The sequence below is a fragment of the Narcine bancroftii genome, chromosome 14 (genome assembly GCF_036971445.1).
Source record: "Narcine bancroftii isolate sNarBan1 chromosome 14, sNarBan1.hap1, whole genome shotgun sequence".
NCBI lineage: Eukaryota > Metazoa > Chordata > Chondrichthyes > Torpediniformes > Narcinidae > Narcine > Narcine bancroftii.
In genome coordinates this window covers 62548994-62569330 of record NC_091482.1, presented here as the reverse complement: position 1 = coordinate 62569330, position 20337 = coordinate 62548994, and the positions used below count along the sequence as shown (strand labels likewise).

At 41.6% G+C, this 20337-nt stretch overlaps 1 protein-coding gene across 4 annotated transcripts in view; it reads left to right on the top strand.

The window, feature by feature from the left end:
- The window catches only part of spg11 (SPG11 vesicle trafficking associated, spatacsin), a 127965-nt gene that overhangs the window by 103214 nt on the left and 4414 nt on the right, over positions 1 to 20337 (top strand). The window contains exons 31-38 of one of the 4 annotated variants that reach the window (XM_069910160.1): positions 7769 to 7917; positions 8895 to 9093; positions 11583 to 11726; positions 13264 to 13397; positions 14323 to 14430; positions 17249 to 17417; positions 18580 to 18655; positions 19334 to 19411. In XM_069910160.1, coding sequence (XP_069766261.1) covers positions 7769 to 7917; positions 8895 to 9093; positions 11583 to 11726; positions 13264 to 13397; positions 14323 to 14430; positions 17249 to 17417; positions 18580 to 18650 — 974 coding nt within the window. In that variant the 3' untranslated portion in view covers positions 18651 to 18655; positions 19334 to 19411. Of the gene's footprint in view, positions 1 to 7768; positions 7918 to 8894; positions 9094 to 11582; positions 11727 to 13263; positions 13398 to 14322; positions 14431 to 17248; positions 17418 to 18579; positions 18656 to 19333; positions 19412 to 20337 lie in introns of those variants that run through there. The other 3 variants (XM_069910158.1, XR_011348460.1, XM_069910161.1) reach the window with 3 other exon arrangements.

Below are 20337 nucleotides of genomic sequence, written 5' to 3'. Positions count from 1 at the left end.
TAGTCCAAGGTCAGAGCTTTTCAACCAAAGCCCGGTGAGCTTTCGGACCCTATCCTCTCACGAAATACAGATTTTGTGTTCCAGAGCCAGACTGCTCTCGAAATGATCGAAAATCACGTTACCTGACAAACTGGGTTCCTGCAGCAATTTGCCTCAAATTCTTGTCATTTTTTTTTTAATTAAAAAAATATACTTATACACTCAGCACGGTAACAGGTCCTTTCGGCCCACGAGCCCGTGCCGCCCCAATTTCACTCTCATCGATAACAGAGCCAGGGAAGTGGTGGGTGCTCAGGGAGAGTCCAGTCAAAAATGTGGTTAATGTGTTCAAATATTGGGATTTTGGGGCCAATGGATGTCCGGCTCCATGTGGAAGCTCTGGAGAGGGTGCAGAGATTTACCAGGATGTTGCCTGGATTGGAAAATCAGTTTTATGAGGCCAGGTTAGCAGAGCTGGGACTTTTAGGAGTGTAGAATGATGCGAGGAGACTTAATAGAGATGTACAAGATTATGAGAGCAAAGTCTGCTGACAAATGTGCACAACCAAATCCTTTTCACCACCTCCTCCAACTGTTCCAGGAGTGGAGGTGAGCTGCTCGACATCCAGTGGCCCGCTAGGGTCAGCAGCAGGCAATTTTCCTGGCTCTCCAGGTGAGATCAGTGACTTTTTCCTAGAGCAGGAATAGGAACACCAGAGGACGTGTGTACAAAGTGAAGGGAGGAAAGATTAGGGGAGACATCAGGGTTGTTTTTTTTTATGCAGAAAGTTGTGGGTGCCTGGCACGTATTGCCGGGGCGGTGGTGGAGGCACGAAGGGCATTTAAGAGACTCTGAGAATGGCGCATCGAAGGAAGAAACATAGAGGGTTACAGGGTAGGGAGAGTTGAGTATTTTTTTAAGGAATATATGGGTCGGCACAACATCAAGGGCCGAAGGGCTTGTACTGTGCTTTAGTGGAAATGAAAGTGAAGGTGGTCCATTTGTGCCAATTAATGCCTTTTTGTGAATACTTCCACGTGGCTCTCGTCAAGCAAGAGTTCAAGGTTTTGACTTTTTTATTGTTTATTTCCTTCAATGTATCGATGGACAGTGGGTTGGACATGGTGTGCTTAACAGACTTCTTAAATGTAAACTTTATGGGGACAGTAACAACGGCAAGTGAACCATTGTCTTATTTTAGGATTTGTCCTAAATCCCTTCTCATGTTTATTCTTATTTTGAAATGCAGTTCAATCTCCTTAATGGTCTCCCCCACCCCTTTCTCACGATGGCGAGAGCAACTTGTCTAATTGGTAATGTCCTGTCATTGAACTATGAATAGTTATCACTGGGTGACTGGTTCCACAGATAGTCAATAACTGTGTAGACAAGAATACTGATTTGGAAGGACTCCTTAGGTGTAGTTATTCATACAGTATACAGGAAGTATTCACTTTATCTCCAGAAGCAGAGACGTAGATCTGATGTAGTTATGGAAGAATTGGAGAGAGTTGGGTGGCCATTTTTCCTGCTCAGAAAGGAGTGGAGGTTCTGTAGCCTGTGAGGACACTGGAGGCAGGACAATCGTGTAATGCTCTACTTCATTTGCTGCAACTCAGAAGAATTCTGTGCAAGACCTGGACTGCAGTGAGCCAAGGGCACACTTTGGCCACGTCGGACAAGAGTTTGTGGAATAGCCTGTTCTCAACAGTCAATAGCTGTGCCATCACAGAGCTCCCCACTATCAAAACAATGTTGCCATCAATCAGCTGCATAAATTCCACAGCTACAAGAGTAGGTCAAAAGTTGGGCATTTTGTAGAAGTTGCTCTCAAAACCTTTCTATCCTCTCTCAGTCTACTTGACAAGTTCAGGCACTCCAGAGGGTTTTTAAAATTTTTTTTATTTTTCACACTATGAACCATATTGACCAAAATACACATAAAAAATTTCCCTCTTGAATATACACATTTTCTCCCCTTTTCCCCCCCCTCCCTTCCCACTAAATATTCAACATAGACAATACATTAAACCCATTAAACAATGTCATCACACAATGAAAATAAACAAGAAAATTGTGTCATCTACTTTTACATACTGGGTCAGTTCATTTCGTCTTCTTTTCATTCTGTCATTTTAGGGGGTGGAGGTCCGCGGTAGGCCCTCTCTGTTGTGTTCCATGTACGGTTCCCAAATTTGTTCAAATAATGTGGCTTTATTTTTTTTAAATTATATGTTATTTTTTCCAATGGAATATATTTATTCATTTCTATGTACCATTGCTGTACTCTCAGGCTCTCTTCTGATTTCCAGGTTGACATTTTACATTTTTTTGCTACAGCTAAGGCTATCATAATAAATCTTTTTTGTGCTTCATCCAAATCGAGGCCAAATTCTTTACTTATATTACTTAGAAGAAAGATTTCTGGATTTTTTGGTATGTTATTTTTTGTGATTTTATTTAATACCTGATTTAGATCTTCCCAAAGCTTTTCCACTTTCTCACATGCCCAAATTGCATGTACTGTTGTTCCCGTTTCCTTCTTACAGCGAAAACATCTGTCTGATACTGTTGGGTCCCATTTATTTAACTTTTGGGGCGTGGTGTATAGCCTGTGTAACCAATTATATTGTATCATGCGTAACCTCGTGTTTATTGTATTTCTCATAGTTCCGGAGCATAGCTTTTCCCATGTTTCATTCTGGTAACCTCAGCCTGCTTCCCAATTTGTCCTTCAAGTAGGTTTTCAGTTGGTGGTATGCAAACATTGTACCGTGAGTTATACCATATTTGTACTTCATTTGTTCAAAAGATAATAATTTATTTCCCAAAAAACAATTTTCTATTCGTTTGCTCCCTTTTCTCTCCCATCCTCTAAAGGAAAGGTTATCTATTGTGAAAGGGATTAGTTGATTTTGCGCCAATATTAATTTTGGTAGTTGATAATTTGTTTTTTTCCTTTCTACATGAATCTTCTTCCAAATGTTGAGTAGATGGTGCAGTACTGGTGAATTCCTATGTTGCACCAGCTTTTCATCCCACTTGTATATGTTCAGGTATCTTCTCCCCTATTTTATCTAACTCTAATCTGGTCCAATCTGGGTTTTCCCTTGTTTGATAAAAATCTGATAGGTGTCTTAATTGTGCTGCTCTATAATAATTCTTAAAGTTTGGTAGCTGTAAGCTCCCTTGTTTGTACCATTCTGTTAATTTATCTAGCGCTATTCTTGGGTTTCCCCCCCCTTTCCATAAGAATTTCCTTGATATTTTCTTTAACTCGTTGAAGAATTTCTCTGTTAAGTGAATTGGTAACGATTGAAATAGATATTGTATCCTTGGGAAGATATTCATTTTAATGCAATTTACCCTTCCTATCAGTGTTCGTGGTAAATCTTTCCAATGTTCTAAGTCATTTTGTAATTTCTTCATTAATGGCTGATAATTTGTATAGGTGGCCTAGATTATTATCTAGTTGAATACCATGGTATCGGATTGCTTGTGTTTGCCATTTAAATTGTGATTCATTCTTAAACTTTGTAAAAATCCGCATTATTCATTGGCATTGTTTCACTTTTATTTGCGTTGATCTTGTACCCCGATACTTCTCCATATTCCTTCAATTTCTTATGTAATTCTTTTATTGATAATTCTGGTTCTGTTAAGTATACTATGACGTCATCTGCAAATAGACTGCTTTTATATTCCTTCTCTTTTATTTTTATCCCTCTTATTTTATTTTCTGTTCTTATCAGTTCTGCCAAGGGTTCTATAGCTAACGCGAACAGTGAGGGAGATAGTGGACATCCCTGTCTAGTTGACCTGCTTAATTTAAATTGGTTTGATATATATCCATTTACTGTCACCTTCGCCAATGGTCCCTTATATAATGCTTTGATCCAATTAATATATTTCTCTGGTAGGTTGAACCTCTGTAGTACTTTGAATAAATAATTCCATTCTACTCTGTCAAAGGCTTTCTCTGCGTCTAAGGCAACCGCCACTGTTGGCGTCTTGTTTCTTTGTACTGCATGGATTAAGTTAATGAATTTACAGATATTGTCCGTTGTTCGTCTTTTCTTAATAAATCCAGTTTCTTCTAGTTTTACTATTTTTGGTACACAGTCAGCCAATCTGTTTGCTTATAGTTTAGCTATTATGTTATATTCTGAGTTGAGTAGATATATTGGTCTATACGATGCTGGTGTTAGTGGATCTTTCCCCATCTTTGGTATTACTGTAATTGTTGCTGTTTTGCATGAATCTGGCATGTTTTGTGTTTCTTCAGTCTGGTTCATTACTTCCAGGAGAGGAGGAATTTATGTCTTTAAATGTTTTATAGAATTCTATTGGGAGTCCGTCCTCTCCCGGGGTTTTATTGTTCAGTAATTTTTTTTAATATATCCTGTATTTCTTCTATTTCAAATGATTTTATTAATTTGTTTTGCTCCTCTTCTTGCAATTTCAGTAATTCAATTTTAGGTAGAAACTCATCTATTTTGTCTTCTTTCCCTTCATTCTCAGTTCTATATAATTGATTGTGGAATTTCTTGAAGTTTTCATTGATCTCCGTTGGGTTATATGTAATTTGTTTGTCCTTTTTTCTTGATGCCAATACCGTTCTTTTAGTTTGTTCTGTTTTAAGCTGCCAAGCTAGTATCTTGTGCGTTTTTTCTCCTAGCTCATATATTTCTGCTTTGTCTTCATTTTGTTCTTCTCCACCTTGTACATTTGTAGTGTTTTGTATTTTATTTTTTGTCCGCCAATTCTCTTTTTGTTGTATCTTCCCTTGTTGCTAATTCTTTTTCTGTACTTGCTATTTCCCTTTCCAGCTGTTCTATTTCCCGATTGTATTCCTTCTTTATCTAAGTTACATAACTTATTATCTGCCCTCTGATGAAGGCTTTCATTGCATCCCATAACATAAATTTATCTTTCACTGATTCCGTATTTATTTCAAATTTTAATTTGGCACTCAATGAATTCTCTAAAATCCTGTCTTTTAAGTAGCATGGAGTTTAATCTTCATCTATACGTTCTCGGTGGGATGCCCTCCAGCTCCATTGCTAATAACAGGGGTCCGTTTTCCTAACTCTCCCTTGGATATGGGCCGACAACAGGAACAGATCAATCCTTGAGTATGTTTTATGTCTACTCAAATAATATGAATATTCCTTCTCCTTTGGGTGTTGTCTCCTCCATATATCCAAAAGTTGCATTTCCTTCATCGATTTAACTATAAATTTGGTTACTTTGTTCTTTCTGCTAGTCTTTTTTCCAGTTTTTTCCATCTTTGAGTTCAAATTAAGGTTAAAGTCCCCTCCTATCAGTATGTTCCCCTGCGAATCTGCAATCTTCAAAAAGATATCTTGCATAAATTTTTGATCCTCTTCATTAGGTGCATATACATTGAGCAAATTCCAAAATTCTGAATATATCTGACACTTTATCATTACATACCTCCCTGCTGGATCTATTATTTCCTCCTCTATTTTGATTGGTGCATTTTTACTGATTAATATAGCTACACCTCTGGCTTTTGAATTATATGATGCTGCTGTTACATGTCCTATCCAATCTTTCCTTAATTTCTTGTGTTCCACTTCAGTTAGATGTGTTTCTTGCTCGAATGCTATATCAATTTTTTCTTTCTTCAGTAAATTTAACAGCCTCTTCCTTTTGATTTGGTTATATATTCCATTAATATTTCTTTCTTTGGCTTGGCTTCGCGGACGAAGATTTATGGAGGGGGTAAAAAGTCCACGTCAGCTGCAGGCTCGTTTGTGGCTGACAAGTCCGATGCGGGACAGGCAGACACGATTGCAGCGGTTGCAAGGGAAAATTGGTTGGTTGGGGTTGGGTGTTGGGTTTTTCCTCCTTTGCCTTTTGTCAGTGAGGTGGGCTCTGCGGTCTTCTTCAAAGGAGGCTGCTGCCCGCCAAACTGTGAGGCGCCAAGATGCACGGTTTGAGGCGTTATCAGCCCACTGGCGGTGGTCAATGTGGCAGGCACCAAGAGATTTCTTTAGGCAGTCCTTGTACCTTTTCTTTGGTGCACCTCTGTCACGGTGGCCAGTGGAGAGCTCGCCATATAATACGATCTTGGGAAGGCGATGGTCCTCCATTCTGGAGACGTGACCCATCCAGCGCAGCTGGATCTTCAGCAGCGTGGACTCGATGCTGTCGACCTCTGCCATCTCGAGTACTTCGACGTTAGGGATGAAAGCGCTCCAATGGATGTTGAGGATGGAGCGGAGACAACGCTGGTGGAAGCGTTCTAGGAGCTGTAGGTGATGCCGGTAGAGGACCCATGATTCGGAGCCGAACAGGAGTGTGGGTATGACAACGGCTCTGTATACGCTTATCTTTGTGAGGTTTTTCAGTTGGTTGTTTTTCCAGACTCTTTTGTGTAGTCTTCCAAAGGCGCTATTTGCCTTGGCGAGTCTGTTGTCTATCTCATTGTCGATCCTTGCATCTGATGAAATGGTGCAGCCGAGATAGGTAAACTGGTTGACCGTTTTGAGTTTTGTGTGCCCGATGGAGATGTGGGGGGGGCTGGTAGTCATGGTGGGGAGCTGGCTGATGGAGGACCTCAGTTTTCTTCAGGCTGACTTCCAGGCCAAACATTTTGGCAGTTTCCGCAAAGCAGGACGTCAAGCGCTGAAGAGCTGGCTCTGAATGGGCAACTAAAGCGGCATCATCTGCAAAGAGTAGTTCACGGACAAGTTTCTCTTGTGTCTTGGTGTGAGCTTGTAGGCGCCTCAGATTGAAGAGACTGCCATCCGTGCGGTACCGGATGTAAACAGCGTCTTCATTGTTGGGGTCTTTCATGGCTTGGTTCAGCATCATGCTGAAGAAGATTGAAAAGAGGGTTGGTGCGAGAACACAGCCTTGCTTCACGCCATTGTTAATGGAGAAGGGTTCAGAGAGCTCATTGCTGTATCTGACCCATTAATATTTATGGTCATATAGTTCAACATGGCCATTTCATACTTTGTTTACCTCTCATTTCCGCTTCCTCACGACCACCTTTCCCCAATATCCATTTCTTTTTTGAACACACAGTAAGACAACACTTCTAAAACATAAAATATTTCCACTATTCCCACATTTAAAATTTCCTTAAACCCAAATGTCCTCCCCCCCTCTCTGAGTTGCCCCTTGTCCCTTGCCGGGCAACCACAACTCCCCTCTCCATTTGGATTGCGAACCCGCTCGCGTTCCCACCTCGCTGCATATATCAAGAGAGTGTTCCCACCTCGCTGCTTATATCAAGAGAGCATTCCCACCTCGCTGCATATATCGAGAGCGTTCCCACCTCGCTGCATATATCAAGAGAGCGTTCCTACCTCGCTGCATATATCAAGAGAGCGTTCCCACCTCGCTGCATATATCAAGAGAGCGTTCCCATCTCGCTGCTTATATCAAGAGAGCGTTCCCACCTCGCTGCTTATATCAAGAGAGCGTTCCCACCTCGCTGCTTATATCAAGAGAGCGTTCCCACCTCGCTGCATATATCAAGAGAGCGTTCGTTCCCACCTCTCTTTTGCTTCTCCTTCTCCCTCCTTTACACTTTGCCTTACAGCAGGCAGAAGGAAATTTTATGTAATATTATGCTTTCTGTATTATTACATGTCAATAAAGGAATCTGGAACCTTAATGGACACATCCAGTGACACTGTTTTAGCTCTGGGCTTCACAGGATACAATCCTCTAAAATTCTGTACTTTTGCTTTTCATGTGCAGTCATTAAGCAATCATTTTTTTTGTTTCTGTATTTTATTCTCCATACAGTGAGCAACATAGCCCCATCATTTGTTCAGAGCCCAGAAGACAACGTTGTTAAAGACCAGAATGTTCAGGATCTGCACACTCTCATTAACAAGTGCCTCCACGGAAAGGGTTATTGCCACCAGGTCTTGAGCTTGTATGAGCTCTCAAAGGTACTGCATTATTTATTTTCTTTCAACAATTCAGGTAATAATCTGTTAACACTATTTCTTAAATTGCTTATGCAGCTAAAACAAAATCAGTGCTTTCATATCAAAGAAATGCGATGAGATTCTAACTCGGGTGTTGAGAAAGGGGAGAGGTGCAGGATTGTACTCTAACAAAACTCATCACAGCTCCTGCTGTCTGAACGCCAACATTTTGTTTGCAGAAGGGCTGTTGTCTGACTGGTACCAATGAACTTGTCCCTGCTACTGATAATGCAAGACTCAGGGGCCAGCTCTGGCTATGGCTTGAGGATGCATTGAGCAGAGAGCACAATATGGTGCAGGAACAGTCCCTGTGGCCCACAACAACTGAACAGAGCACGGTACCAGATTAAAATAAATTAACCATCAATATCCCTCTATTCTCTGCTTTTCAAGTGTCTATCCAGAGCCTCTCAAACTCGTTCGTATCTGCTTCCACCACACCACCTGGAAGCCCATTCCAAACACCCAGCACCTCCTCCTCTGTAAACAAAAAAAATTCCCCCACAAATAAATCTCATTTAAACTTTCTCCTTTCACCTTAAATGATTGTCCTCGAGAAAAAGGATTCCGACTGTCCACTCTAAATATGCTTTTCATAATGCTATGAGGTCTCAGCTCAACCTCCAACACTCCAGGGGAAACAACCCAACTTCTCCTTGTAGCTCTGATCTATACTCTTGGTTGGCAATTGAGAGGTGAAAAAGATTGCAGAGAATAGATGCAAAGGCTTGCTAAACTCCAAAGATGGCCAGAGAAAATCCTGGATTCTTCTTGCAGCATAGAAGATTCCCGCACCAACTCGTGATCCAAAGTTCTCTTGCTTTTTGCAAAATATTCTTATTGCTTTTACTTTACATTGTTAATCTACAGTTGTAACTTGGAGCCTTTCAAAATAAAAAACAAAGTATAAAGGTAAATCTTCTTTTGTTACCCTGAAGGAACTTGGCTTTTCTTTTAATGATATCTCAGCCCAGGATTCATACACTGTCCTGCGGGAAGTGTTATCATCGCAACAGCCTGACCGTTACAGCAAAGCCCAGGCGTTCATCCGCACACAGGGGCTGACAGCAGAAGCCGTGGCAACTTTAGTTGCAGATGAAGTGATTCAGGCCTTGCTGTCCTCAACGCCATCCAGAGGTAAAAACTCTCAGCCGTGCTCTTCGCTACCGTGATAACACAGGCCAGAGCTCAACTTGGGCGAAAAATCCAGACTTCTGGTTCTGCCCGCAGGAGCTTCACCCCCAAGGTGCAAATTCATTCATTGATGACTTCCGGAAAACCTTTGGCCTGATTGGGTGGTCTTTGGCTGACCCTCGAGAAGAGTCTGACCCCGAGGGATTGGTAGAAATAATTGATGGGAATTGGGAGGTGGTCGTGCTCTGTCGAGTCCATTAGCTCACAATTAATAAAGCTGCCAGACACTGAGCTTTATCCTGCCCTTGAGCTGTCTGCATGGAGTTTGCAGGTTCTCCCAGAGACCATTTGGATTTTCATTAGGAGGTCCAGTTTCCTCCCACGTATGGGTTAATAGGTCAGTTGGTCACCCTTGCCAGTGACACCCAGATTCTGAAAAATTAAGTGAATAAAATCCTGGTTTCTGCCTGGAAGCAGTTTGCAGTGGGTCGAGTGGGACCCTCCTGGAAATCTGCCAAACCATTCATGATGTGGATTCAGATATAAATAATGTGGGAGGGAAGGGGTGCTATCACAGCTGAAACAGGCAGCCAAACCTCACCCTCATCAGCTGGTCTCTTAAAGCTGAATAATAATTTGGCACAGACTAGATGGGTTGAAGAGCCTGTTTCTGTGCTCAAGTGGGGAAATCATAAACTGGATGGGCTGCGTTGCCTTGTGAATAGGTGGTGTTTTCTTGGTGGAATTGTACTACACATTAATATATTCACTGCATCCAAAAACTCCATCTGATCTCAGCATAGTTGCAACGTGCACAAAGTCCTTGTTTGTGCAAGACTCAAAGAATGCTCGCCATTTTCAAAAGGAAATTTATTTTGATCATGTCTATAAATTACCTCTTGTTTTCAAAGATGAGGCTCATCCAAAATTCTCACTGTGCAAAAACATCTCTCCAGAGGTCACAGAGAACTCAAAATCCTTTCCAAATAAATGCATGCATGAGGCTTTCTAAAACATTTCACAGACTTTGAACAAATGTCTGCAAGTGCTTGTTTTTAAAAAAAATATCTGATTCATGACTTCAAAAGGGGTTAATGGAAGTCCTTACTTTCCTGAAGGAAATCAAGGAGTAACTTTGTACTATTTCCTCCGTGTACATCATTAATGGAATAATACTTGGTGTTAAAAGGGAAATTGCAAATGTCTGTAAGAGGTTTTAGATATATTCAAATGGGAGTCCCTTGTGGTGATCAAGGGGTGCAGAGAGAAAGGGCAGCAGAGAGAAAGGGCAGCATGGCTGGTGTAGCGGTTAGTTCAGGGCTGTTATACCACCAGCGATCGGGGCCGGGGTTTGAATCTGGCTCTGTCTGTAAGGAGTTTGTACATTCTCCCTGTGTCTGCGTGGGTTTTCCCCGGCTGCTCTGCTTTCCTCCCACTGTTCAAAACGTACTAGGGGGTTATAGATCAATTGGGTGTACAGGTTGAACCTCAATTATCCGGAGCTCTGTAGTCCAGCATGTTTTGAATCTGCCGCTATTAGTACAATATGCCGTGATCAGGAGGGGTTCGAGTCCCGCGCTGTATGTAAGGAGTTTAAACCAACATCCCAATTGCTGGCGCTGTAAAGGCGTTGCGCTAACTGCTGCACTAACCATGCTGTCCCACAGTATTATTTCCAGTTTTAAGCTTTGTTCTATTTTTGATATGTGTACATAAGGGTTCCCTCATGGGTCAATTTATGTTTTCCAACATTTCTGTGGACCGACAATGGCCAGGTCCTGGCATTGCCGGATTAAAGAGGTTCAACCTGTAATTGGGCGGCATGGGCTCATGGGCTGAAAGGGCCATGCTGTAAGCCTAAATTAAATTAAAATTAAATTATCTCTTGTGAGACAAATGACCTGTTGTGCACCATCTCACAAACCACCCACCCAAGAATTATGTTGCCAGATACCTGAGATTACTCAGTAGCAAAAGCAGGCTTTATGGACTCTACACAGCCTGAACGCATTTGCAGTCTGGAATTTATTGATCCCACTGTTCATTTCTGACACTTTTTGGGTGTTTCTGACAGCTTTATAATGTTCCCTTTCTACATGGACTGTCTCAGATTGAGTTTAAAATCAAAAGCCAGCTCTGTCTCGCTGCTGCCATCAGGAAAGAGGTGTCGGTGCCACAAGATTTGCACCGCCAGGTTCAGGAACAGCTGCTACCCCTCCACCATCAGACTCCTCCACAACAAACTCAATTGGTCCTGTTTGGACTGGGTTAATGCTAATTCTCATGGGTGAGAATTATCATCCAAATGAATCAGATTCTGATCAGGACACGTAAGAGGCAATGTTTTGACCTAACCTGTTCTTGAAGTTGCCACTGTTTGAAAATATTTCTGCATTTATAACTTTGTTGGAAAATTGGATTAGCAGATCGTATATCAGAGCCATGCAGTTCACTTCCATGATGGATGTTCTTTTGATTGCCTTTGGTCACAGGGCAGCAAGTGATGCGGATCTATAATCTTCTTGACGGAAAAGAGGCCTTCCTTCAGTTGGCTAAGCTGTGCCAAGACCCAATCCTTGTTGGCACAAAGCTGCTGGATAAAATCTCATCCATTTCTACAACAGAACTGGAGTGCAGTAAGTAAATGGAAACACGATGAAGGGGCAGGGAGGGCGTAGAGACTGTTGTATATATTTGAAGATAAATTTCAGTCCTTCCTGTAAATCAAAGTAATGTTGGAGACTCATTTCTGAAATGGTTACAAAGAGACAAGCTCTGAGTTGAGGCATAAGCCTCAAGTTAGCTGTTATTTTGCTTGGCCACACATATAGGTCTTTCTCTAAGTGGTCGCATTCATGTTTCTGAGTGGGATATGAAGAGTTTAAACCCTGATGCAAGGTGCTGTGCTGAGTGGAGAGAATATGAATCGTAAATATTGCAATGCAGCCATGTTGTTGGGGTTGGATTTAGTTCCCTCCAGGCGACAATTCAGCACTGCATTTCATGGAGATAAACTGTACAACACAGTGACAGGGCATCTATCAGCTGACCCCATTTGCCTGTATTTGGCTCATATCCTTCTAATTTTTTTCCTTTCCACTAACCTGGTTACAGGTTCCTCTGGCAGTTCGTTCCAAATACCTTAAGTTCAAGGTTCCCATTTATTCACAGTCATATATATAACATCACATACAACCCTGAAATTCTATTTCCTCCGGGCCAGGTTCCTCGCCACCCAGCACACGCTCTGTTCTTGCTGCTGCCATCAGGAAAGAGGTATCGGTGCCACAAGACTCGCACCACCAGGTTCAGGAACAGCTGCTACCCCTCCGCCAGAGCATCACCCTCTGTGTAGAAAAACTTGCTTTTCAGGTGCCCTTTAAATCCCTCCCCATCACCTTAAACATTTGCCCTCTATTGCAATGTACTTTGGAAAAATGTTAACAGCACATCCCACTTCCTGCTCCTCTCATTCCACCACAACCTCCCTCCCATTCCTTCATTCACTACCATTTTGAAATCTTCATTAATATCTGGCAGGGGTACTTGATTGACCGTCGAACCATGCACCCAGCCCACCATAAATGCCCTTTGTTGTAGCTTGCTCAGGGAGGGTTTTTGGCTCATGCTCCCGAGTCTGGAGGTTGTGAGTTCACATCTGGCGATCTGAGCACATGCTGTATCTAGGTAGAGGTTTTCAGTGCTCTCTGCTAGCAGACAGAGAGAGAGAGAGAGAGCTTGCTTTACAGGATCTGGCCGGAACTTTATCTTCCCTTAATAGTGACCATATAAACAGTCCCTGAATTGAGCAAAGGTTCCTTTCTTGAGCAATGTTTGTAAACGTCTGCTTTCTGTCTTAACCCATATTGTACCACTGCTATAATTCTTTTAGTTCATGAAATAAATGCCCTAACAGATTCTGAATTCAGTCATTAATAAATACCATGAAATATTTTGTCTTTTTTTTTGTTTGAAAACTGCTTTAAAAATAGAAGATTTTGCATAAAGTCAGTTTTGTAAGTCATCATCGGTAACACTGAGAGCCCCTGTACTTAAGTACCTATGAAGCATTTTGGAATCTGTTGAATTTCTTAAATAAACCATAGAAAATCCAATTGGTAATAATGAAAGGAACTGATGTTTGTTTGCTGTCTCCTTTCAAATGTCCTCAAGCTGTGGAGTTGCTGATTCTAGCCCATGATTGCTTCAGTCTGACCTGCCACATGGAGGGGATTAGTCGAGTATTACAAGCTGCACGCCATCTCAGTCATAAACATCTGGCTCCCAGTGAAGAGTACAGCCTCATGGTACAGTAAAATCCTTGTGTGTAACTCCAGGCGTCAATCTAATTCACTTCGATTCCCATTGGGCATTCGCTACGAGATAATATGGGGACTAGAAGCTTGTGGTCTGTGAGATTATTTGGCCAACAGGAAAGAGTCTCCTTCCAGTTGATGCACCATGAAGGATGGCCCATTATATGAGAGGGCCGCCTGTAGGGTCAGGGACCTAGATTTGACACTAGGTTCGCCAGGTAGTGAGGGAGCTGCTCTTTCGATTTGTCCACAGTTTGAGCAGTCTGAAGCCCACTGTGGTAGATTTTCCCAGTTTTTTAATACATTGAGCGCGTATGTCTTATTAAATTGTGGACGTTTTTTCCTCGTCTTACATAAATTGTGTGTGTATTATTCCTGTTAAGATTTCACTGCCCTGCGAGAAAATATCACTCGGGACCCCCCCCCCCCCCACCCCCAGATCTGCGATAGTGGGTAAAGGGTGTACGGACCTGGATCATTCACACGCCTATTTAGCAGGTTGGCAGAGTGAAAGAGACTGTTCTCGTAGCCCATTCAAACAAACAAGAGGCGAATATGACTTATTTATAAGCACGTAGGTGGTGTGGGATGGCTGTTTGTAACTCGTCACAGCAGCTCTGTTTAATGTTCAAAAACAAAATGTTGGAAATACTTAGCAGGCCAGGCAGCATCTGTGGTGGAAGAAGGTCCACGATAAGCTTGTTGAGCTTCCTTCAGAGTTGGGGAAAGCGTGCCTGTGATATGTTTTATTGGAACACAAATTTATAAAGTAATTATTTCCATTGAGAGAATGTTATCTGCCCATGATTGTAAATACGACCATAAAAGACTCCTTTTGTTCCAAGCCTTTGCAAATTTCAATTAATGTATCAATGAAGTATTGTAAAGTGAGTGAAGCAGAGCATTCTCCCTGTAGGTACGATTAATCACTGGCATCGGGCGCTATAACGACATGACCTACATATTCGACCTGCTCCACGAGAATCATAGGTTTGAAATGCTGCTGAGGAAAAGTGTGGTGTCGGTAAGTGGAGCGGAAACAGACAGGCAAGGAGTTAAACCTCCTTCACCCACCATTTTATTCAGATCAATGAAATTATTACCAGAGTCCTTTACCTATTCTGTAAATTGTTGGTATTTGCACGTAATTTTTGAAAAAAAAAATTGTAACAAGCCAGTTTTAGATTATTTACTGAACAAAGTTATGAGGCCCAGTGTAGAACATTAGAGATATCAGCCCTCAGGCGAGATATTCAGCCATCCTTGTTTGGCTGTTTTGCAGTGGGAGGGGGCTGATGGGGCTCATTTGGGAAGACTGTCAAAACATTTATATAATTTTTGTGGTGTGAGAAATTATATTGCACCAACCTGTATCTCGCATTGATGACTCCAGTCACACCGTCCAGACACCCTTTATTGATTGTTGTGCCCAAGGCCAACTCCCATCTCTTCCTTGGCCTGTGTAAACCCAGCTTCGGTCACTCACTTTGGAATATGTAATACTCCTTAAAGACAAATTTACACACATTCCCCTTTCGAATTACAATCTCCATGTCACCAGTCAGGTTCCAATTTTCCCCGTAAGAAAGATCTTATTTGCAGATAGCAGAAGAATGTTCTATTAGACAAATCATATTTGTTCCTCAACTGCTCAAATGACATAAGCTGCCCTTGCTTGTACAATCCTTGATTCTGGCAGCTGGTGTGCAGGATTTTATTACCCAGACAAGGGTATCCATTACACGGCTTTATTCTTTTCCATGTCTGAAGTACGTGCTTTAATATGGGATTATCCATTTTCTTTGAGAATAATTTGGTGTCCCACATATATGAATTCTCCTCCTATCTTTTCATCTACTGCGTGTAGTCCAATTTGTGCCCATGAGGGGGGATCCCCTCCCTCAAAGAGTGGGGTGATAAACCTTGCCTGGGCTGCCCAGTCATATTTTTTGAAATCAGATAATTTTAACCCCCCCCCAAATTCTAGTCCCACGTCAACTTTCCCATGGAGATTCTACTTTCTGATACATTTGCTGAGCATCTTAAAAAAAACCCAGGGGCAACGAAATGGGTAACAATTGAAAAATATACTGGAGCCTCGGCATCACCTTCATTCTGACACCGTTAACTCTGCCCACCTGTGTCCTCTGTCTAGCAAGGTCCTCTTCAATCTTCCAGAGCAAAGGGAGATAATTAAGTTGCATAAATCTTTGTCCACTTTTATCCCCAGATATTTAATACCTTCTTGCAGCCACTTGAATTGACTTCCTTGTTGATATCTACAATCCCCATTGGTCAAAGGCATAATCTCACTTTTGTCCAGATTTATTTTATACCCTGAGACCATCCCATAATCCTCCAGTGTGGTCCTCAGCCTGGCCAACGACCCCTCTTCTCCTCCTCTCCCCTCCCCACCGGTCCATCATATACTAACACATCATTGAAAGGGATCATATTGTTTGTTTGAATTTTTATGTCTATGAAAATCAAAAATAAAATATTCAATAAAAAGACGGTCAAAACATTTCCCTGGGGTTGCAGCTGACGTTGGCGGTCACTTTCTTTAGCTTATTCCTGACTTTCTGGAGGTCAGTGCATCACTTGAAAAGTATGGGACTAGTTAAACTGCAGTGATGTATGGGAAGGGGTGGCAGGTGTCCCTTGATGAACCAGTTATATAGTTGGTGCATTCATGAGTTGATACTGGCCCCAAACTACCACGTTTAACAAATTCACTTCCTATTTCTCTGTCATGGCCTTTCATCTTGGCCACAAGAATGCAAGTCCAGGCACCAACGTCAGTAGGCATATCATACAAGTTGTAGTTATTTAATTTTTTAAAAACGTAGACCTACAGTATGGTGACGAGCCCCTGCCGCCCAATTAAACCTACAACCCTTGTAACGCTTTGAATGGTGGGAGGAAACCCACACAGACACGGGGAGAACAGATAGCATGGGATTCGAACCCTTGTCCCGATTAATGGTGCTTTAACAATGCTGCGCTAATCGCAACGCTAACCTTGCCAGCCTATCACTAACTTTGTCACTCGACACAGGCCACACTGCAGCTTGAAAGCAGGCCTTTTGGCTCAAATCATCTGGGCTAGTCCCATTTACTCATGTTTGGCTCATAACCCTCTAAACCTTTCATATCCATGTACCTATCTAGGTATTTTAGAAACATTGTACTTGTCCAGCCTTTACTACCTCCTCTGGCAGCCAACAAAAACTTTCCCTTCTCACCTTAAACCTATGCCCTCGATTTTTCAACTCCTGAACCCAAGGTCCTGCAGCTGTTTATTCTATCAACTAATGTATTTACTGACCATGTGCTCCTAATTTTTTTTTAAAACAGAAAAGCTGATACACATTTACACAAATGTTCACATACACCCTTGGATACATGCCTGGACCCCTACTCCTTGATCCCCTTGCCACCCCTCCGGATTTTATAGACCCCCTGAGGTCACCCCTCATCCTCCTTTGCTCTCTCATTACCCTCCAGTCCCAGGAACATCAGTGAGAATCTTAAGCTAAACACAATCTGCTGGAGGAACTGAATGGGTCAAGCAACATCAGTGAGATGGGTGATGTTTTGAGCTGCGTCAACTTTATCATGTGCTTCTTGACCCAGAGTGTGTTTAGCTTCGGATTCCTGCCTCTGCAGTCTCCTGTGAATCTTTATATGGAATGTGTACAACATAATGGTGGCATACTAGACCTGTATGTGGGGTCACCGACCATCCTCCCAAGGTCACCAGAATCGTTCCTCAAATTTGCTCATCTTCCAGATAATTTCTGTTGTTATTTTTGGAAGTTTCTTCTTGCTGAATTATACAGAATGGAAATCTGAAGATGGCTCTCCTGGACTACATAAAGCGGTGCCTGCCCGGTGATAGTGAGAAGCACAACATGGTGGCCTTTTGTTTCAGCATGTGTCGCAAAATCGGGGAAAATCACGAGGGTGCGGCACGGGTCCAGCTGAAAATCATAGAGGCACAGCCTTGGGGTGAGCAGAAACTCCTAAAACATCAGGGGGCTACCCTTCTGCTTTTGGTAACAAAATGCCATCTAAGGTTAGCTTGAGATTGTTCTGATTATAGTTGGACTTTCCACCAAATCTCCAGGGTGCCATGCCAAAACTAAAATCTTCCCTGCAAACAGGCATAGTTCAACGACTGTCATTTTTTCCCCAAAATGTACTTACTGACCATCAAAAACAACTTCGTACACACTATATAATGCTTGTTGTGGTCCTAATTTTTTTTTTTAAAGAGAAAAGCTGATACACATTTATATAAATGTTCAATACACCCTCGGATACATGCCCGGACCCCTACTCCTTTATCCCCTTGCCACCTTCGTTGAGTATATCACTGATTGTCTTTTACTCCAAGAGCCTCATAATTCAGAGAAATAATGTATAAAGGGTTGCCATTTATGCACAGATTTTCCAGTGGACTTGATTTTCTCCAGTTTAATAAAGAAAATGGTCTCCTTAATCCATTGTGTAGTGGAGGATCCCAATCAGGACTTGAAGTAACAAGATTAGATACTTGGCTAATGGGGTGTAAATGCTACCATGTCTTTCTACTGGGAATTTAGAGGGTTGTAGAAAATTCCAAATATTGCAGTCAACAGCCAGGGTTGCAAATTGACTTTAAATATTTTGAATAGTAAAAAAAAAAAAAAAAAAAAAAAAAAAAAAAAAAAAAAAAAAAAAAAAAAAAAATTTTGAATAGTGTGCTAAAGACTCCTAATCGGCACTGATAAAATAGGTGAATGAGATTGTAAGGGAAGCCATTACACTGATTGTATTTGTCCTCTATGTCATAATAGATGGCTGACAGTCTGGTTTAGAAAAGTGAACCCTCTGCAGCTCCTTGAACTGAGCAAGTCCCAAGCGAGAGCAGATTCTCTCAATAGCCTCATCCCACAGTTTCTCAATTTCCAATTCTTGCTCCCATTCTGTCTTTATTTTTGGCAAATGAATGACTATTAATTGACAGAATAGAGCTATAAATTTTTGAAATTGTCCCTCACTCCTGGATTAGCCGATGGTCATTATTTGTCGTTTTCTGCTATCACTGGATACATTAATGAAATGGGAGCTTATTTGATAAATGAAGTAGAAAAAAAATGATCACCAAGCAAGAGCATTTTTATTGCAGATGTCCAATTATTCCAACCACTGAAGAAGTTATACTATTTATTTGGTCTTCAGGATTCAACTTCTTGGTGAATGAGGTATCTTTGAAAATGAATAAACTTTTAGAATGTGCCAGCGAGTTCTTCTGAACCAGCTCAGTCAGTGGAAAGGCTGGAGTAAAAGTTAGTGTTGCCGTCAGATCCTGACCTAGGGGCTGCCTGTGGGGAGTTTACAGGTTGGTACTCCAGGAATTGCCTCCAAGTGTCTGATTGAATCCAACATCCCAAATATTTGTGGGTAGGTTAATTGAAAACTGTAAATTTCTCCTTGCTATAGGTTAGCAGTAGAGAATGGGCATGTGTGGGAGAATACATTCAAGGGGTGCAGGGAAATAAGCTGTCATGGACCTGATGGGCTAAACGACCTCCTACTATGGATGAGAAACTCACAATATCAGATGTAGCCAGTTCGATAGACTGGTGTAATCAGGGAAATTAAACTTACAGCCAACTTTAAACATAATGATTTAAAAATCCCAGATTACAAGTATTGCAGTTTTGGGGTATTATGTTAAGGGTATAAAACTGGAAAGTCTCACTGAATCACATTTTCAGCCGTATTTGAAAATGTTTCCAGTGGAAAAAATAATGAGCCCGGAGTTTTAGTATCATTTGCTTTAATCTAAGTTGGATGCTATTAAATTTTAGAGCAGTGCTTTGTGTGAACCTCTGAGTTTAAATATTGATCTCTGTCAGACGATCATCTTTGTGTTTCAGAGGTGACTCCTGAGTTGAAAAAATCTTTGGTGAAGACTCTCTCCTTCCTCAAAGATGCTGCGGAGAGTTATTCAAAGGTAAAAGTCTTTATACTTGGAAATCAAATTTTCTGCTTCATTATATCTTCGAGTGTTAACCAGTGTTTCCAAAATGCAAGGAAAATGTCTTGTGTGGCTGCATTATGTTGATAAAATATCGGAGAGCTGCCACATAAATTGCTTTTTGAGTGCAGGAACATCAAGCAAACTCTGATATTTCTGGCAAACGCCAAAGAAATGGTAAAAATAAACAAAAGACTAGAACTCAGCAGGTCAGGCAGTATCTGAGAAGGTGAAAGGTGTAAATCAATGTTTTAGGACAAGATCCTGCATCAGAAGAGAGAGGGAAGAGGAAATGTTGCCTGTGTACAACAGCTCAATGGACACAAACTGTTTGGTGATCAATAGGACCAGATTTGAGTTTATCTCCCTCCCACCCCAACACTAACCAATCTGTCCTCAACTTTTCCTTTGCTATGGAAAGGTCAAATGCAAATTGAGAGAAAAACATCTCATATTCCCCTTGGGTTCTTACAACCCAAATGGTATCAGCACTTAATTTTCCCATTTCTGGTAACTCGCCCCTGCTGTTCTCCCTGGCCAACTCGTTTTCTTCACCCATCGTGCACTCCCTATCCCTCCCTTGAACTGCTATATACTGGCAATCTTTCCTCTTCCCACATGGTCCCAATGCAATAGACACAAAATGTCAAGTTGTTATTTTAGCCTCTACAGATGCTGCCTGACCACTGAACTCTTCCAGCGTCCTCTTGTTCAAGAATCCAGCATCTGCAGTCGCCACAAAAATCATTTTGGTTTAGGAAAGATATTGACCAAATCAGGAAAAAAGAACATCTGTTCAAATAAAGCTCAAAAATTGATGTTTTAGCTTGGAAACACCATCTTGCACTGCTATAGACAAGCAACACCACAGGATGGATTCTGTTCCAAGAAAATGTGTGGGAT